The sequence below is a fragment of the Lissotriton vulgaris genome, chromosome 8 (genome assembly GCF_964263255.1).
Source record: "Lissotriton vulgaris chromosome 8, aLisVul1.2, whole genome shotgun sequence".
NCBI lineage: Eukaryota > Metazoa > Chordata > Amphibia > Caudata > Salamandridae > Lissotriton > Lissotriton vulgaris.
In genome coordinates, this window is record NC_141696.1 from 1,166,997,637 (window position 1) to 1,167,014,773 (window position 17,137).

Below are 17,137 nucleotides of genomic sequence, written 5' to 3' on the forward strand. Positions count from 1 at the left end.
ATCCGAGGGAAAGACTTAAGGAGGGAGGAGAAGGGAATGGGATAGCATTAGTTTGCAATGGTGGGTGAGGTGTTTCCTCTTATCATGTGGATGCTACAGTGAATGAAAAACAAGAGCGTGGAAGGAAGCGCAAGCAAGAGGGTACGGGATCAACTAACCATACTCCAAACCTGCTCGCATATCCAGTAATGAATTAAATATAAGACATAAAAATACGAACTGAAAGTTTTCTGATTTGCCATCCTTGAGGAACTGGACACGATGCCGTAATATCTCCGTACTGCAAGCTTCATTGTAGTTTGATTTCCTGGCAATAAAGGCACAGAAATCTAACACGGTGGCAGCCCAAGTGTGAGAACTGGTTCTCATCATTGACTTTATTTGGTACTACTGCGGACTAAAAGCACATTAAATAATCTTCTGTATTAAATTAATATTACAACCTCATTAGCACAGGTAACAGTTGTCATATGCAAACTACACTTCACCTTTTTCTGCAACTTCTAACGAAATTGTTGCATTCACTCTTACACCATCCGTTAAACACAGCCAGAAATAATACTGCCGGAGTTTCTCATCTGCCCCCATAAAAGGAGCATTGCATTTCAACAGATCCATGCTGACCCCTATCGGCACAATGGAAGAAGCGCAGGCCAACGATGGCAATTACAACTATATATATATATATGTATATATATATATATATATATATATATATATATATATATATATATATATATATATATATATATATATATATATATATATATATATATCGGATGTCTACATTCCTCCAGCTGCTGTGGGCCTAGCCACCTACAATTCCACTCCAACTTTTAAGTGCTTCAATTTTACAGTTTGTGACCTTAGACCCAAGTCCAGGATCACATGGTGCGTGCAAATGAGGATTTGAAATTGTGACCACATACCGCACACCTGGGGCTCAAAAACAAACCACTTATCTCCATCTGGCAGGTACGTTCACGCAGCCCCGCTTTCTGTCGGAGGCCAAAATACTAGTAAACACGGCAAAGCACAGATGGTCACGACGTTCAAATATCGAACAGGAAAATAGCACAGTATTTGCTAGACCGTATTTACACTTTCAGCGTGACAACCCAGAGCTACACAATATTATCTGCTCTCCAATTTTCCATGAATTGCTGCTAACGTACAACACAGTACCCTTTGGCAGAGCGATTTCATGATGCAAAAGTGCTCCTGCATTTTCGTTCAGTCCCATCAATGCTGGGAGATGTACTGATGATCACACGTTATCCAGAATCCAACCGAATAACGGTTTGTGCGGCCCTCTTTCAGATTCCGACGTCTTCTCCATCATTTCAGAGTACTTCAGCACAGCGTGCAAGAGGTCGCCGACTTTCCACTCTTTTTCCCTCAGTCTTTTTGAAAGCTGGGAATAAAGAGATTAAAAGCACTCAGATATGGTAGCAAAACACCCGGAACTGCTAATGTGGACAACTAGCAAAACATTCGTTAAAGCCTATACTGAAATTATGCGGTAATGGAGGTCCAATCATGCAACGCTAGGTCTGAACAAATTATGCAGCAATGGAAGGCAAATTATGTGTTTAACTAGGTCCTAAAGGGATAGTATCTAGTAACATTTTTGTGGCATTATTATTTAGGTTAACATTAACATTTTAACGCAGTCGTTTATAGAGATCCTAACTGAATAACTAGAAGCATTAGCATAGCCAGTCGGTCTCGCCTTTGGAATCTTATATGTATTTAGCCATGCAGCACAGTATCCTGGGTGCTACAACATCTACTGTTCTTTAATAGGAACTTTATAGCACTACATTGAGAAGTACTAATTTGAAGTGTTATTTTTGTACAACTGGTAGCCTGAACTCACATCTCAAAGTGCTTTCATACGCAATAATGAAGAAAAAAAAGCATTTTAGCAAAATAATTTGCCTGATAACACAATTTAAGCAAGGATGCCACAATGCGTCCTGGTTTTCTGGTTTCACTTCGTACAAATCAGCCAATAAATGGGTATCAATGTGTCTTTCCTTATTCTAAGGCTTGTTTTAACTTAGCGCACTTTTCAAAATATAGCGCAAACACGACGGTAAGGTTATTGTAGCACTTTACATGAGCACCAGTTCCTATACATAAACACCCTTTGCAACTCTCAAGCAATGCACTCAAGCAACACATCTTTAACGTGTTTCAATACCTTATAAAGGTAGCATACGAATACAATAATAAAATATCAGGTTCCGAGCGGCACAGGCTATGCATTATATGTACATGCAAAGGTACAGGAATTTGTTCAAGATGTGAAAGACTGGAGACCCCTTCCCCCTTTTCTTTTTTCCAATTTTATATACAGCAAGGTCGACCGTTCAAGATTCGTTGCATCTTCCTTCTGCTCCTCATTTAACAAGCATTTGCAATGCAATAGGTCTCGCATTAGGAAAGTTTGAGCTATTGGTATTGTAAATGACACATTTTTTATTTATGTTTTGCTTTTGAAAATAGCGAAATTAATAGCTTTGTCATTTACAATGCCAATAGTTATAACTTTCGCAAATGTGACACCTACAGCATTTGTAATGCAATATGTGTTGTATTTACGTGACTTACATGTATTGATATTACAAATAACAATGGCTTTCATTTTTTCAAATAATTAATCCTTAAATAAAAGTTATTGTAATTTATAATGGCAATACCTTAAACTTTTGTAAATAACTTTTGTGAAGATTATGTTCAGTGTATTTTATTGTGACGAAAATCCAAGAACAGAAGTGAAACTAACATCTTTTTGTTACATTTGTAATAAAGCTTGAAACATTGAGAGAACATATTTGAACCAGTTGTTGTTGAATGGTTGCACAGATTGTTGCTGTGGTAGCGCATAGTGATGTTGTGGTGCCCCTGAGTGATGCTGTGGTGGTGCGGAGTGATGCTGTATGCTATGCTATGTTTTGTTTTACTATCCTATGTTTTGTTTTGTTATGCTATGCCATGCTATGTTTGCTATGCTTTGTTATGCTATGCTATGTTTTGTTGTGTTTTATTATGCTATGCTTTGTTTTGCTATGCTATGCTATGCTTTGTTATGCTTTGTTGTGTTGGGTATGCTATGCTATGTTTTGCTATGCTATTATATGTTTTGTTTTGCTATACTATGTTTTGTTGTGTTTTGTTGAGCTATGATATGTTTTGTCGTGTTTTGCTATGTTTTGTTATGCTATGTTTTGTTATGTTATGCTATATTTTGTTATGCTATGCTATGTTTTGTTTTGCTATCCTATGCTTTGTTTGATTATGCTATGCTATGTTTTGTTATGCTATGCTATGTTTTGTTATGCTATGCTATGTTTTGTTATGCTATGCTATGCTATGCTATGCTATACTATGTTTTGGTATGCTATGCTGTTTTGTTGTGTTTTATTATGCTATGCTTTGTTTTGCTATGCTATTTTTTGTTATGCTATGTTTTGTTATGTTATGCTATGCTACGCTTTGTTTGGTTATGTTAGGCTATGCTTTGTTGTGTTTTGTTACGCGATGCTATGTTTTGTTATGCTTTGCTATGCTTTGTTATGTATGCTATGTTTTGGTGTGTTTTGGTGTGCTATGCTTTGTTGTGTTTTGCTATGTTTTGTTATGCTATGTTTTGTTATGCTATGTTTTGTTATGCTTTGTTATGCTATCCTATGTTTTGTTCTGCTATGTTTTGTATGCTACGCTATGTTTTGTTGTGTTTTGTTATGCTACGCTATGCTTTGTTGTGTTTTGCTATGCTATGTTTTGTTTTGTTATGCTGTGCCATGTTTTGTTATCCTATGCTTTGTTTTGTTCTGCTATGATTTTGCTATGCTATGCTTTTTTTGTTATGCTATGCTATGTTGTGTTTTGTTACGCTATGCTATGTTTTGTTATGCTTTGCTATGCTTTGTTAAGTATGCTATGTTCTGGTGAGTTTATCTTCCTTCTGCTCCTCATTTAACAAGCATTTGCAATGCAATAGGTCTCGCATTAGGAAAGTTTGAGCTATTGGTATTGTAAATGACACATTTTTTATTTATGTTTTGCTTTTGAAAATAGCGAAATTAATAGCTTTGTCATTTACAATGCCAATAGTTATAACTTTCGCAAATGTGACACCTACAGCATTTGTAATGCAATATGTGTTGTATTTACGTGACTTACATGTATTGATATTACAAATAACAATGGCTTTCATTTTTTCAAATAATTAATCCTTAAATAAAAGTTATTGTAATTTATAATGGCAATACCTTAAACTTTTGTAAATAACTTTTGTGAAGATTATGTTCAGTGTATTTTATTGTGACGAAAATCCAAGAACAGAAGTGAAACTAACATCTTTTTGTTACATTTGTAATAAAGCTTGAAACATTGAGAGAACATATTTGAACCAGTTGTTGTTGAATGGTTGCACAGATTGTTGCTGTGGTAGCGCATAGTGATGTTGTGGTGCCCCTGAGTGATGCTGTGGTGGTGCGGAGTGATGCTGTATGCTATGCTATGTTTTGTTTTACTATCCTATGTTTTGTTTTGTTATGCTATGCCATGCTATGTTTGCTATGCTTTGTTATGCTATGCTATGTTTTGTTGTGTTTTATTATGCTATGCTTTGTTTTGCTATGCTATGCTATGCTTTGTTATGCTTTGTTGTGTTGGGTATGCTATGCTATGTTTTGCTATGCTATTATATGTTTTGTTTTGCTATACTATGTTTTGTTGTGTTTTGTTGAGCTATGATATGTTTTGTCGTGTTTTGCTATGTTTTGTTATGCTATGTTTTGTTATGTTATGCTATATTTTGTTATGCTATGCTATGTTTTGTTTTGCTATCCTATGCTTTGTTTGATTATGCTATGCTATGTTTTGTTATGCTATGCTATGTTTTGTTATGCTATGCTATGTTTTGTTATGCTATGCTATGCTATGCTATGCTATACTATGTTTTGGTATGCTATGCTGTTTTGTTGTGTTTTATTATGCTATGCTTTGTTTTGCTATGCTATTTTTTGTTATGCTATGTTTTGTTATGTTATGCTATGCTACGCTTTGTTTGGTTATGTTAGGCTATGCTTTGTTGTGTTTTGTTACGCGATGCTATGTTTTGTTATGCTTTGCTATGCTTTGTTATGTATGCTATGTTTTGGTGTGTTTTGGTGTGCTATGCTTTGTTGTGTTTTGCTATGTTTTGTTATGCTATGTTTTGTTATGCTATGTTTTGTTATGCTTTGTTATGCTATCCTATGTTTTGTTCTGCTATGTTTTGTATGCTACGCTATGTTTTGTTGTGTTTTGTTATGCTACGCTATGCTTTGTTGTGTTTTGCTATGCTATGTTTTGTTTTGTTATGCTGTGCCATGTTTTGTTATCCTATGCTTTGTTTTGTTCTGCTATGATTTTGCTATGCTATGCTTTTTTTGTTATGCTATGCTATGTTGTGTTTTGTTACGCTATGCTATGTTTTGTTATGCTTTGCTATGCTTTGTTAAGTATGCTATGTTCTGGTGAGTTTTGTTATGCTATGCTTTGTTGTGTTTTGCTATGTTTTGTTATGCTATGTTTTTTTATGGTATGCTTTGTTTTGTTCTGCTATGTTTTGTTGTGTTTTGTTATGCTATGTTTTGTTATACTATGCTATGTTTTGTTTTGCTATGCTTTGTTATGTTATGTTGTGTTATGCTATGCTTTGTTTTGTTTTGCTATGCTATGTTTTGTTTTGCTATGCTAGGTTTTGTTTTGTTAGGCTATGTTTTGTTTTGCTATCCTATGCTTTGTTTTGTTATGCTATGCTATGTTTTGCTATCCTATGCTTTTTTTGTTATGCTATGCTGTGCTTTGTTATGCTATGCTATGTTTTGTTATACTATTCTATGTTTTGTTTTGCTATGCTTTGTTATGTTATGCTATGCTTTGTTTTGTTCTGCTATGTTTTGTTGTGTTTTGTTCTGCTATGTTTTGTTGTGTTTTCTTATGCTATGTTTTGCTATACTATGCTTTTTTGTTATGCTATGCTTTGTTATGTTATGCTATGCTTTATTATGGTATGCTATGCTTTGTTTTGTTATGCTATGTTTTGTTATGCTATGGTATGTTTTGTTTTGCTATGCTATGTTTTGTTTTGCTATGCTATGTTTTGTTATGCTATGTTTTGTTTTGCTAGCCTATGCTTTGTTTTGTTATGCTATGCTATGTTTTGCAATACTATGCTTTTTTTGTTATGCTATGCTGTGTTTTGTTATAATATGCTATGTTTTGTTTTGCTATGCTTTCTTATGTTATGCTATGCTTTGTTTTGCTATGCTATGTTTTGTTTTGCTATGCTATGTTTTGTTATGCTATGTTTTGTTTTGCTAGCCTATGCTTTGTTTTGTTATGCTATGCTATGTTTTGCAATACTATGCTTTTTTTGTTATGCTATGCTGTGTTTTGTTATAATATGCTATGTTTTGTTTTGCTATGCTTTCTTATGTTATGCTATGCTTTGTTTTGTTCTATGTTTTGTTGTGTTTTGTTATGCTATGTTTTGTTGCGTTTTGTTATGCTATGTTTTGTTATACTACGCTATGTTTTGTTATGCTTTGTTATGTTATGCTATGCTTTGTTTTGTTCTGCTGTTTTGTTATGTCATGCTATGCTTTGTTTTGCTATGCTATGTTTTGTTTTGCTATGCTATGCTTTGTTTTGGTATGCTCGGTTTTGTTTTGCTATCCTATGCTTTGCTTTGTTATGCTATGCTATGTTTTGCTATCCTATGCTTTTTTTGTTATGCTATGCTATGCTGTGTTTTGTTATGCTATGCTATGCTATGTTTTGTTATATTATGCTATGTTTTGTTTTGCTATGCTTTGTTATTTTATGCTATGCTTTGTTTTGTTATGCTATGTTTTGTTATGCTATGTTTCGTTTTGCTATGCTATGCTATGTTGTGTTTTGCTATGCTATGTTTTGTTATGCTATGCTATGTTTTGCTATCCTATGCTTTTTTTATTATGCTATGCTATGCTGTGTTTTGTTATGCTGTGCTATGTTTTGTTATGCTGGTGAGTGTGTGAGGGTGAGTGTGTGAGGGAGGGCGAGGGGGTGTGAGGATGAGAGGGGTGTGAGGGTGAGGGTGTGAGGGGGTTTGGGGGTGTGTGAGGGTGAGTGAGGGTGTGTGAGGGTGAGAGGGTGGGTGAGAGGGTGTGTGAGGGTGGGTGAGGGGAGGTGAGGGTGAGGGGGGTGAGGATGTAAGGGTGTGTGAGGGGGTGGGAGGGTGATGGTGTGTGAGGGTGAGGGTGTGTGAGGGTGAGTGAGGGTGTGTGAGGGTGAGTGAGGGTGAGGGGGTGTGGCGGTGTAAGGATGAGAGGGTGTGGGTGTGTGAGGATGTGTGAGGGAGGGTGAGGGGGGTGAGGGGGGGTGAGGGTGAGAGGGTGTGTGAGGATGAGAGGGTGTGATGGTGTGTGAGGGTGTGGGGGTGAGGGGATGAGGGAGTGTGACAGTGAGGGGGTGTGACTGTGAGGGGGTGTGAGGGTGAGGGGGTGTGAGGGTGAGGGGGTGTGAGGGTGTGATGGTGAGGGGGTGTGATGGTGAGGGGGTGTGAGGGTGTGTGGAGGTGAGAGGGGTCTGAGGGTGAGGGGGGTGTGAGGGTGAGGGGGGTGAGGGTGAGGGGGGTGAGTGAGGGTGTGTGAGGGTGTGAGGGGGTGTTAGGGGGTGTGTGGGTGAGGGTGTGTGAGGGTGAGGGTGTGTGTGTGTGAGGGTTGTGAGGGTGAGGGGGTGAGTGAGGGTGGGTGAGGGGGTGAGGATGTGTGAGGGTGAGAGGGTGTGAGGGTGAGGGGGGGTGAGGATGAGAGGGTGAGTGAGGATGAGAGGGGTTGAGGGGGTGGGTGAGGGGGTGGGTGAGGGGGTAAGGGTGTGTGAGGGGGTAAGGGTGTGTGAGGGTGAGGGTGTGTGAGGGTGAGGGTGTGTGAGAGTGAGGGTGAGTGAGGGTGTGAGGGTGAGTGAGGGTGAGGGGGGTGTGAGGGTGAGGGGGGTGTGAGGGTGAGGGGGGTGTGAGGGTGAGGGGTGAGTGAGGGTGAGGGTGTGTGAAGGTGAGAGGATGAGGGGGTGTGAAGGTGAGGGGGTGTCAGGGTGAGTGAGGGGGTGTGAGGGTGTGATGGGGTGTATGAGGGGGGGTGAGGGTGTGTGGGGGTGAGGGGGGTGAGTGAGGGTGTGTGAGGGTGAGGGGGTGAGGGTGAGGATGTGTGAGGATGTGTGATGGTGAGGGGGTGTGAGGGTGAGGGTGAGGGGGTGTGATGGTGAGGGTGAGGTAGGGGGTGTGAGGGTGAGGGTGAGGTAGGGGGTGTGAGGATGGGTGTGTGAGGGTGAAGAGGTGTGAGGGTGAAGAGGTGTGAGGGTGAGGGTGTGTGAGGGTCCGAAGTAGCAAAATATGAAAGACAGTGGGCTTAGGGGGTAATGAAGGAGCCGGTGGGGCAATGGATGGGCAGGTCTTGGCGGGCAAAAACAGCAATTGAAGGAGAGGCTGAGCAACACTTGAGGCAGGGGAGAAACAAAAGCAACACAGAGCATGTGGAAGGGGTGGGGGTTTGGGCACACGAGAAAACTCGCAAAATGAGGGAGACAGCAACACGGAGAGTGGGACAGGTATTTAGGGGGGAAGCATTGCGCATGTGCTCCGGAAGAATGATGTGGGTGCCAATGTTTGTACATTTATATATACGAGATGGGTCAGCAATTCAGAAGGCATGAAAAAGAAGTTGTGCAAAAGTTAATTTGTTTAAGAAGGAGGAGCTGACAGCAATTTGCTCACTGGTATCCCTGGCTACACTCCTCCCTCCAGACCAAAATTGTTTAAAAAACATGTTGGGGGCATATGAGGCAACGGATGAGCAGGTGGGGAGGGTAAAAGCAGCACATGCATGGCAGCAACTCTGGGGCAGGGGAAAAGCTACTGAGACAGAAAGCAACAGAGAGATTGTACACAGGAGAAGTACACGAGAAAGAGCGTGAAAAACGGCCTCAAGTGAGAGCAATAAAGCAGCAAGCTCTCGGCATTGCTGTGGCGGGAGAGGGGGAGCGCATTCCTTTCAAGTCTGATGCGGGGGTGGGGGAACAAATGGTGAGCGTGCGCCCGGCACACATGGACTGGCCATAATCTGCATTCCAAAGCCCTCTGGCAGCATTTCCTGGAGCCCCTACAATAGTCTCGCCGGTGCATTGCGCTAGCGCATTGGCTCAGGCGAGACCTAAAAAGCACATGTAGGCTAATGATCTCCCTAGAGGGGGAGAAGAAGCGTGTTTCACAAGCAGTAAGAATTTTACACTCCTCTCTTTCTTTTGGAAGCTTTTCTTTTCTGGTATAGCTAATGTCCCATATACGTTACCTACATGATTAAAAACAAGCATTGGAAATGCAACAGGTCTCGCCTTAGATTAAGTTAAAGCCATTTGCTTTGCTACTGGTATTGTATAGCAAAGCAAATGGCTTTAACTTAATGAAAAGCGAGACCTATTGTTTTTTTAATGCTCGTTTTTCATAGCAAAGTTGATCACAATTTCCAGTTAATCTTAACTGCCTTATTGTGTGCACAACAAGCATTTGCAATGCAATAGGTCTTCCATTACAGAAAGTTTGAGCTATTGGCGTTGCATTAATATTTGCAACGCCAATAGCTCAAACTTTAAGTAATGCAAGATCTATTGCATTGCGAATGCTGGTTTTATCTGTGCTGGTGATTTGTGTATTTTCAAGGTTCACGAGGAGCAGATGTGGTTATTAACGTCATCTGGGCCCCACAGCAAGTGAACGATTTTAAGAAGACGAAGTCTCATTCAAGCACAGTCGTTCATCAGGTTGTTTGGCACAATACATATTAGATTGCAAATGATATTCATGCCAGGGGATTTTTCGTTCTTAATTTGGGTCACGAAATCTGCTTTCCTCATAACCCGGCAGGGCGATCTGGGAGTTAAGCTCTCGCTGCTGAAATCTGGGGTGACTTGCAGGTCATGAGTACAAATACCAGAATGGAGAGCTCAGCCTTTGACAATTCCTTTGCCGATACATTGTGCACCCATAAACCAGTTCAAAATTACAGCTGTTATTTACAGCCATTCGAAACTACACAGCTGTGGTAGTAAATGCTGTGGAAAACACAAGGTATGAGAAGTTAAAAGACGTTTTTCTCTGCTAGACAGTCAGAATCCACATTCTCGCCCACGCCCTGCCTGATGTAATGGCTGCGTGACCCTTCAGACTTCCTTTCCTGTTTGAACAGCTGCCAAACTGTTGCTGCCTGTGTGGAATAAGAGACCTCGCTGAAGTGTCTGGAATGCAGGTCGCTCAGAAAATGACGTCACTTATTGCCCACTGCTCACAATTTTGGCCTTCTTCAGCCAAAAGATTCAACAATTCGTGTGCAGGTTAACAGCCTTGAATTATCCGTTACTATCTTAATATTGCAAATGGACTAGAAGCTCAATAACATTGGTCTTTGGCTCTCACAGTCTACGGGTGAAAGCTGCAAGTTTCTTTTACTCAGCCAGAGGCTGTTTCTGGACAAACCAGCTCGCGCTCTCCAACCCCGCCATTCCCGTCCTCTCTCTCTCTATCACTTGTGCCTGTAAAACGAGCTCCACGTCACAGGAATGTGCAGAAGAAAGCGAGACAAAAAAACACAAGAAAGCTACCAGCAGAACCCTCCGGGGTTAGAGTCACGGATGCGGCCAATGACAATATCGAACATTAGGTGAATAAAGTGCTACCCCGCCTCGCAGTTTTTCCCAAAAAAGTTACTATTGCACTGAGTCGGGTCATAGAAAGACGCAAAGTCTGGAGAGAAGGACCCAGTGTAAATACACATCATGCCGCATTTATTTATCCTAAACGAAAACGGCTGCTGTTAAATGTTATTATTGCTTACTTTGCAAGCATTGGAAAGGGCAACATCTGAGCGGGCAAGTTCATGTTTTCAATCCCCTCCCCCACATCACAGCGATGGTATTTCCTTTCCCTCACTGAACCCATCACAGAAGGACTGAACTCTGCGCCCTAACAGGCATGTCGACACTATGGATTCTGTCTGCCTGGCGTGGCGAGCCCCCCGTCCCCCACCGCGCAGCCACATGTCCTCCAGGCAAATAAGTAAATAAATGGAGCGCGGTGTGCCTGAAGCTGCCGCCGCACTCTGTAATACAGTAAAAAACAAGGCACATAAAGCTATTTGCATTGTATGGAAAACATAGTGCGTCCCAGCTAATGAGAGAGAGTGTCACGCCGCCAGTAAAAGATCAAATCCTGGTGGGTGTGGCGAAAAGGAGACAAGGCAGAAACAAGGAGGGACTAAGAAGCCTCCTTTACAATGAAAAGCCTACGTTTTGCATACATGACAAAAACCAATTAGAAAGATGGGCAGGGCTTCAACTCCGCCTCCGAGAGCTTAGGAACCTGCATTGATTCCAAGAAGCTCTCGATGCCTAGAGAAGCGTATGCGCTGCTTTCGACAGCCGAGACCTAAAAAGTTGAAGAGAGAACACCATTGGTGGAGGCAAAGTAAGTGGTTGGAGGCTGATGGCAGGCATTGGTGGAAGTGCTACTGTGTGTGATCCATGGGGTGGGAGGTCCTGGATGCTGATAAGGGGGCTGGCACTGACCCATGATGTATTTGCTGTACGTCTGAGCTCCCGCACTCAGATAACTATGCTAAGCTGAGGAAATCGGAAAATATTCTGAGAAGAAGACAGCTGAGGGGAGCAAGAGGGTGAGAGAGCGAGAGGGAGTGACGGGAAGGAGGCTGCACAAGTACTGGCCACATGAGAAATAGCCACTGTTACTGTAACTATTGGGGCTGTACACAACTGGAGTTAGTAGCAGAGACCTAGAAAAGGAGTAGGACTAACAGGAAAAGGATTAATAATGAGCAGCATCCCGAGGGCCTAATAGCTAAATAGTAGCACTGTAAGGCTCTGATCAATAAGAAGCAGCACTGTGGGCCAGTGATTAATAAGGCACATGTAATAGGAGTAGAGAGATGCATGTTATAATTGAGAAGGGCAAACACTGTGTGGCCATAATAAAAAAGATGAAATAAAAGTATTATTTTGCTAAATGCTTAATAAAGGCAGTACTCTGGGGTCGCCTAAACTAGCCTCCAAATTTCGGCAGGACGTTCTAAATTGCTAACTTTTCAACTTTGTTAGCTGCTTCCAGCCAGAGTGCAAAAAAAGTGCGGTTCCTTCAAAACCTGCCCCATAGCATACAGAATCAAATTGTTTATACACGGTCACCCAATGTTCTGCCATGAATCAGCAATGATCTATTGCTTCTCTGACTGAATTTAATTTTCCAAATATAATTTATTAATTTAAAGTGAAAGTAAACAGTTATGACCTTGCTACGGCCAACAGCTCTGGCAACATTGAAAAAAAAGACCAGTAGTAGCTCAGGAGCTGTAAAATATTGTAAAGCTGTCTCCAGATAGTATGGGCTTCTTCCAGGCCCCTTGAAACCGCTCAATGGGGAACAATGGGGGGGGGGGGGGTTGCCCTCTTACTGCAGTGACTGAGCCGGTGACTTGTGCCTGAAAGTATGGATAGTATAATGGACTAGTTTTAGGACTACCGACACTGCTTGGCCCCATCGGCCACTGGATGATGACAGGTGTGGCATTACATTTGCCTTTCCAAGAGGAGGCTAATATTGGAGTTGTAAAACAAGATAAGGACATGATTTACAGTAGTCGGCAGAACGCATTTGGAAAGCCTAACAAGTTGTGCCTGGGAGCCGTCCGCAGGGCTGCAGCGGCAAGTCTGGATGGCCGAGCACCCTTGGAAAACTGCATGTAAATGGGATGAGAAAAGGACAATATCTACAGGCCTGTTACACCATTATCCAAGAGCTCATTTACTGCAAACGAGAATGGAGGAGGGACATTACAGCCCTGTTTACAGAACTCGCAGCTTGGGGCCACTGAATATATCGAGCATGCAATGGAGTACCCGGTTTGTCAAACCGTTGGTCCATCTGCTCTATTTGTGTTTGGGTGGAACGCCATCTTTCAAATTGCAGTACCCCAGCTGGCTCCACCACTGGGAAAGAGTTTTCCATTTTGTTATTTATGTGTACCAGAAACTAACCCAAATCACCTTCTGAGCCATCTCCAAAGAGCATGGGCTTAAAAGGCTCACAGGTAAATAGCAATACAAGAGCATAAAGCCACAGCACCTGATGAGGACAAGTTACTTACCTTCGGTAATGTCTTATCTGGTAGAGACATGATCTAGCTGCAGTATCCTTACCTTCCAGGCATCAGATTGGGTCTGGAAGACTTTTCTTAGTGGTACCCCTAAGCACTGGTAGGTGATTGGTAGACTACGTGTGACTTCTCGCAGCCAACACGCCGTATCCTGCAGTCTCGACTGCAGGATACGGCTTCGCTCGGAGCAGACACACGTACCCGTGTTTCCATGATAATGTAACAGACGAACTTTGGGACTGTACTAAAGAGACAGACTTTAAGAGGAGATAAGCTTGGGAACTCTTGAGCGGCACACACTTGTGTTTATGATTTGAGAGACGGAGGAGTCTGTTTTGGCCGTCCGTGTACTCGGCCATTTGGATTATTCAATGCTAAGGGAACAAATAAAAGGCATAATATATGAATAGGATATTTCATATTTTCGAGACATTGTTCTTTATATAATCAATAGTGACGTGGATCATTAAACAAATCGATCAGTCTTTTTCTGATGATGAAGAAACAATAGAATACTTTAATTTGTATGTGACTGTTTCTACTTCTACTTAAGGATAAGAATCAAGTATTTAAGCCCTGATGAAGTTATGGATGCATTTATTAGCATCTGACGAAACACGTGTTGGCTGCGAGAAGTTTGGAATACTTACAATAAAGTACTTTGGATTGATTCAACCTATTGGACATTTGGAAGTTGTGTTCTACAGCGACTTGTTTGCACGCACTGTTTTTTACTTTGGAGACAGAGACTATATGATTACTCCTGCACTTATGTGTACAATGTGAAAGATGTGACTATGTTTTTGTAATTTATATTGTTGTGGAGCTCAGGGAGTAATTTGAAGGTATAACTTGAGGACTCAGAAACTCTCTTTTTGGGTCGTGTGGGATAGAGTGGTAACCTATCCATCTCCCTTGAAGCACTCCCCTAATTACGTCTACTTTACTTTGCCCTTACTTTTAGGCGTGCGCCTAATTCTTTACCTGGTTACCATTAAATTCAGCATCTCCTCAGGGATGTCCTACGACCTCTGGACTAGATGGTACGGCTGGATTTAAAAGGCACCTCCCTGGTTATCCCAATCTTTCCTCCTCATCGCGGTTTCCGCCAATTCATTTGGCGACACCAGACATACGAGTTTACTGCCCTTGGCTCCCTGATGCTTCACCAAGGTCCTCAGACCAGCAGTGGAGTTCCTGGGAGCTCGGGGTAACCGATTGATGGTCTACCTGGATGACATGCTCTTCATGGATGCATGCCCCCACCAACTCTTGCACCACCTCAAAACGGCAGAGGATCTTCTTTTGGGTTTGGGTTTGTGGTGAACGAGACAAAATCGTCCTAACGCTCTCACAGACCCCTACCTTTTTAGGCTTTGTGTTAATGCTTCCTCCACTCTCAGTATTCCAACCAGAAAGATTTCAAAAATGAGTCTCAAATTGAGACGTTCCCTCACCAAACCTCAGATCTCACTCAGACAATTAGCCCACTTGTGGGTCTTCTCTCCGCCTCCATGCAGGCCACCTTCCCAGGCCCTCCTCATTATCAAGTGCTTAAACGCCTCAAAGCAACACACACACTTAGGGAGGGGCCGCTCATACTCTTACAAAGTTCCTCTGTAGGAGGAAGCTCAAGAGGAGATCACGTGGTGGTCAGAACACATGGAGGCCTGGAACGGTCGGGCAATATTCGGGTCCGCCTCAGACCTAGTGATAGAATACGATGCCAGCAGACAAGGCTGGGGGGGGGGGCAGAGTTTTCCACAGGAGGATTGTGGTCTCCTCAAGAACGGAGGTTACAAATCAACTGCTTAGAACTCCTGGCAGGTTCTTACGCCATTCGGTGCTGGACAAGAGACTCAGTCCAGTCTTCGGTCCTCTTAAAGATGGACAATATCTGAATAAGAATGACCACGTTCTTCAGCCATACAATGCGAGACGTAAAACTCGCACTTGGTATAAGAAGTTGTTTACCAGCCTGATCCAGTTGGCAACATATAATAGGTTATCTTGTTTTATCATTAGACCATCACAGGAAGACTCGTGTTTTTTCCTTGACTTTCAGTTGACCATCACTGAGAGTCTTACTGCTACAGAAGCAGCAACCTCCACTTCATATGCTCTGGAGGATGTAGTAGGGCTGCACGATCAGCAGTTTGCCACATTACTGAAACAGCTCAAAAGATTCAACCATGTTGTCGCTGTAAAATTACAAGAGCTCAAGCAGCACTCATCGCAAGCATGGCACTTAAAAGACTAATGAGGCTAGGGGAGCAGGTGGTATTAATGATTGTGAAAAAACATCAGTAGACCCAGGGATCTGGGGAGAATAGCAGATTTCTGTTTTTGACTTTGGAAAGTGAGACAGCACAAATCATAATACTTAGTGAAAAGGTGTGCTCCTTGTGAAAACACACAGTGCTATCACCAGGGTCATTGGAATCATGCAGCTAGACAGCACCCAATTATAGGACATGACGACTAAATTATGCAGCAAGAAAAGGCAAATTATGCTGCACGTTGTTTAATAGTATTACATCATAAGTTTATGATTTGACAACATGATAGATAATACTGCCTGGACAAAGATTTCACCTCATTTTCATAAGTATAGCAACCAAATACAAAAACTGAAAGGGGCTTTTGACTTCAGGAGGCAAATGCTTGATCTTTCCCTCACCAGCCAGAAAGCGCAGAGGCTCAGGTGTGAGATGGGGCATGGAGAGGTGCAGCAAGGAGTAAACCCAACGGGCATCAGACAGCACCATAAACCAAACAACCTCCAAGGCAAACCATCACCCAGTTTACAAATCCTAAGTACCGGGACTGGTGAGTACAAAGCAGCATGCTCCCAGTTACATGTTCCTCAAGCATTCTCCAGCATAGATATGGGAATATAGAGTTTCCACAGGGGAATCTATAATTGTCTTTCCTAGCTGCTACAGGTGTCTCGATGAAATCTCTAGTTAGTCCTCCACTTTGGAAACCCATTGGGGAGGCTAAAGAGGGCTGCCCTAATTTTAGAACCATTGGCTATATTGGTCTAGTCCAAGACATTAGGGCAGGGGTCTTCAAACTTTGGGGCGCGACCCCCAGGGGGGCTGTGGAGTGATAGGAAGGGGGTTGCGCATTCCCTTCACACTTCTGCCAAGGCCCATTGCTTCAGCCCCCCTCCTTCCCCGTAGTGTCTCTCAGCCCGGGCTGCTGCAGTGCAGCTCGTGCTGCTGGGGGCTCGGCTGGGAGGTGTCTGGAGTCTTATCTCCGGCCGCATCAGCTTTTCACAGATCTTTAAAGACCATTTGCATATTTACATGCCTTTGTTAACTGGTTATCTAGGCTTAGTTTTTGTAATGGTTCCAGTACCCCCTGGGCCCCCACTCTGCCTATTCCTTACATTTGTATTTTTACACTTACGGCTGTAGTGTGAGAATGCATTTAATGAAAAGAAATATAAAGTTGGGTAGCCAAAAGAAAAATGCCTGCTGTGTGTTGTTTAAAGAGCCCGCAGAGACCTGCTCTTGACACTAAATAGAGTTATAAATAAAAAAGTATGTATTAATTAGCTATGTGACTTTTCTGTCTTTGCTCTCTTTAATTATCAGTCATGGATCATTGAGGCAGCCCTAGAACACAATTAAAAGTGCTTTCTATTTATATTTGTTGTTCTAAGTATTCACAGATAAGTGCTAAAAATACAGCTTTAGGTGACTGCTTATTTCTGGGCCATCAAAATAATGAGCTGTATCAGCACATTATTTATTTCCTCCACCCTCGATCCCCGATTAATGCCATTATAGCAATAGTTTAACTTATATCTGAAACCCTACGCTTCAAGTTTCTGGGAATGCACCCTGTATTCAGACAACTCACTCCTCATTCTC

General features: G+C 42.2%; 1 protein-coding gene across 3 annotated transcripts in view; it reads right to left on the reverse strand.

Annotated features, from left to right (window-relative positions):
* Positions 1–1,134: 1,134 nt before the first annotated feature.
* The window catches only part of AKAP11 (A-kinase anchoring protein 11), a 229,971-nt gene continuing 213,968 nt past the window's right edge, over positions 1,135–17,137 (reverse strand). For all 3 annotated transcript variants that reach the window (XM_086935024.1, XM_086935025.1, XM_086935023.1), the window contains one exon: positions 1,135–1,414. In XM_086935024.1, coding sequence (XP_086791150.1) covers positions 1,268–1,414 — 147 coding nt within the window. In that variant the 3' untranslated portion in view covers positions 1,135–1,267. The remainder of the gene's footprint in view (positions 1,415–17,137) is intronic.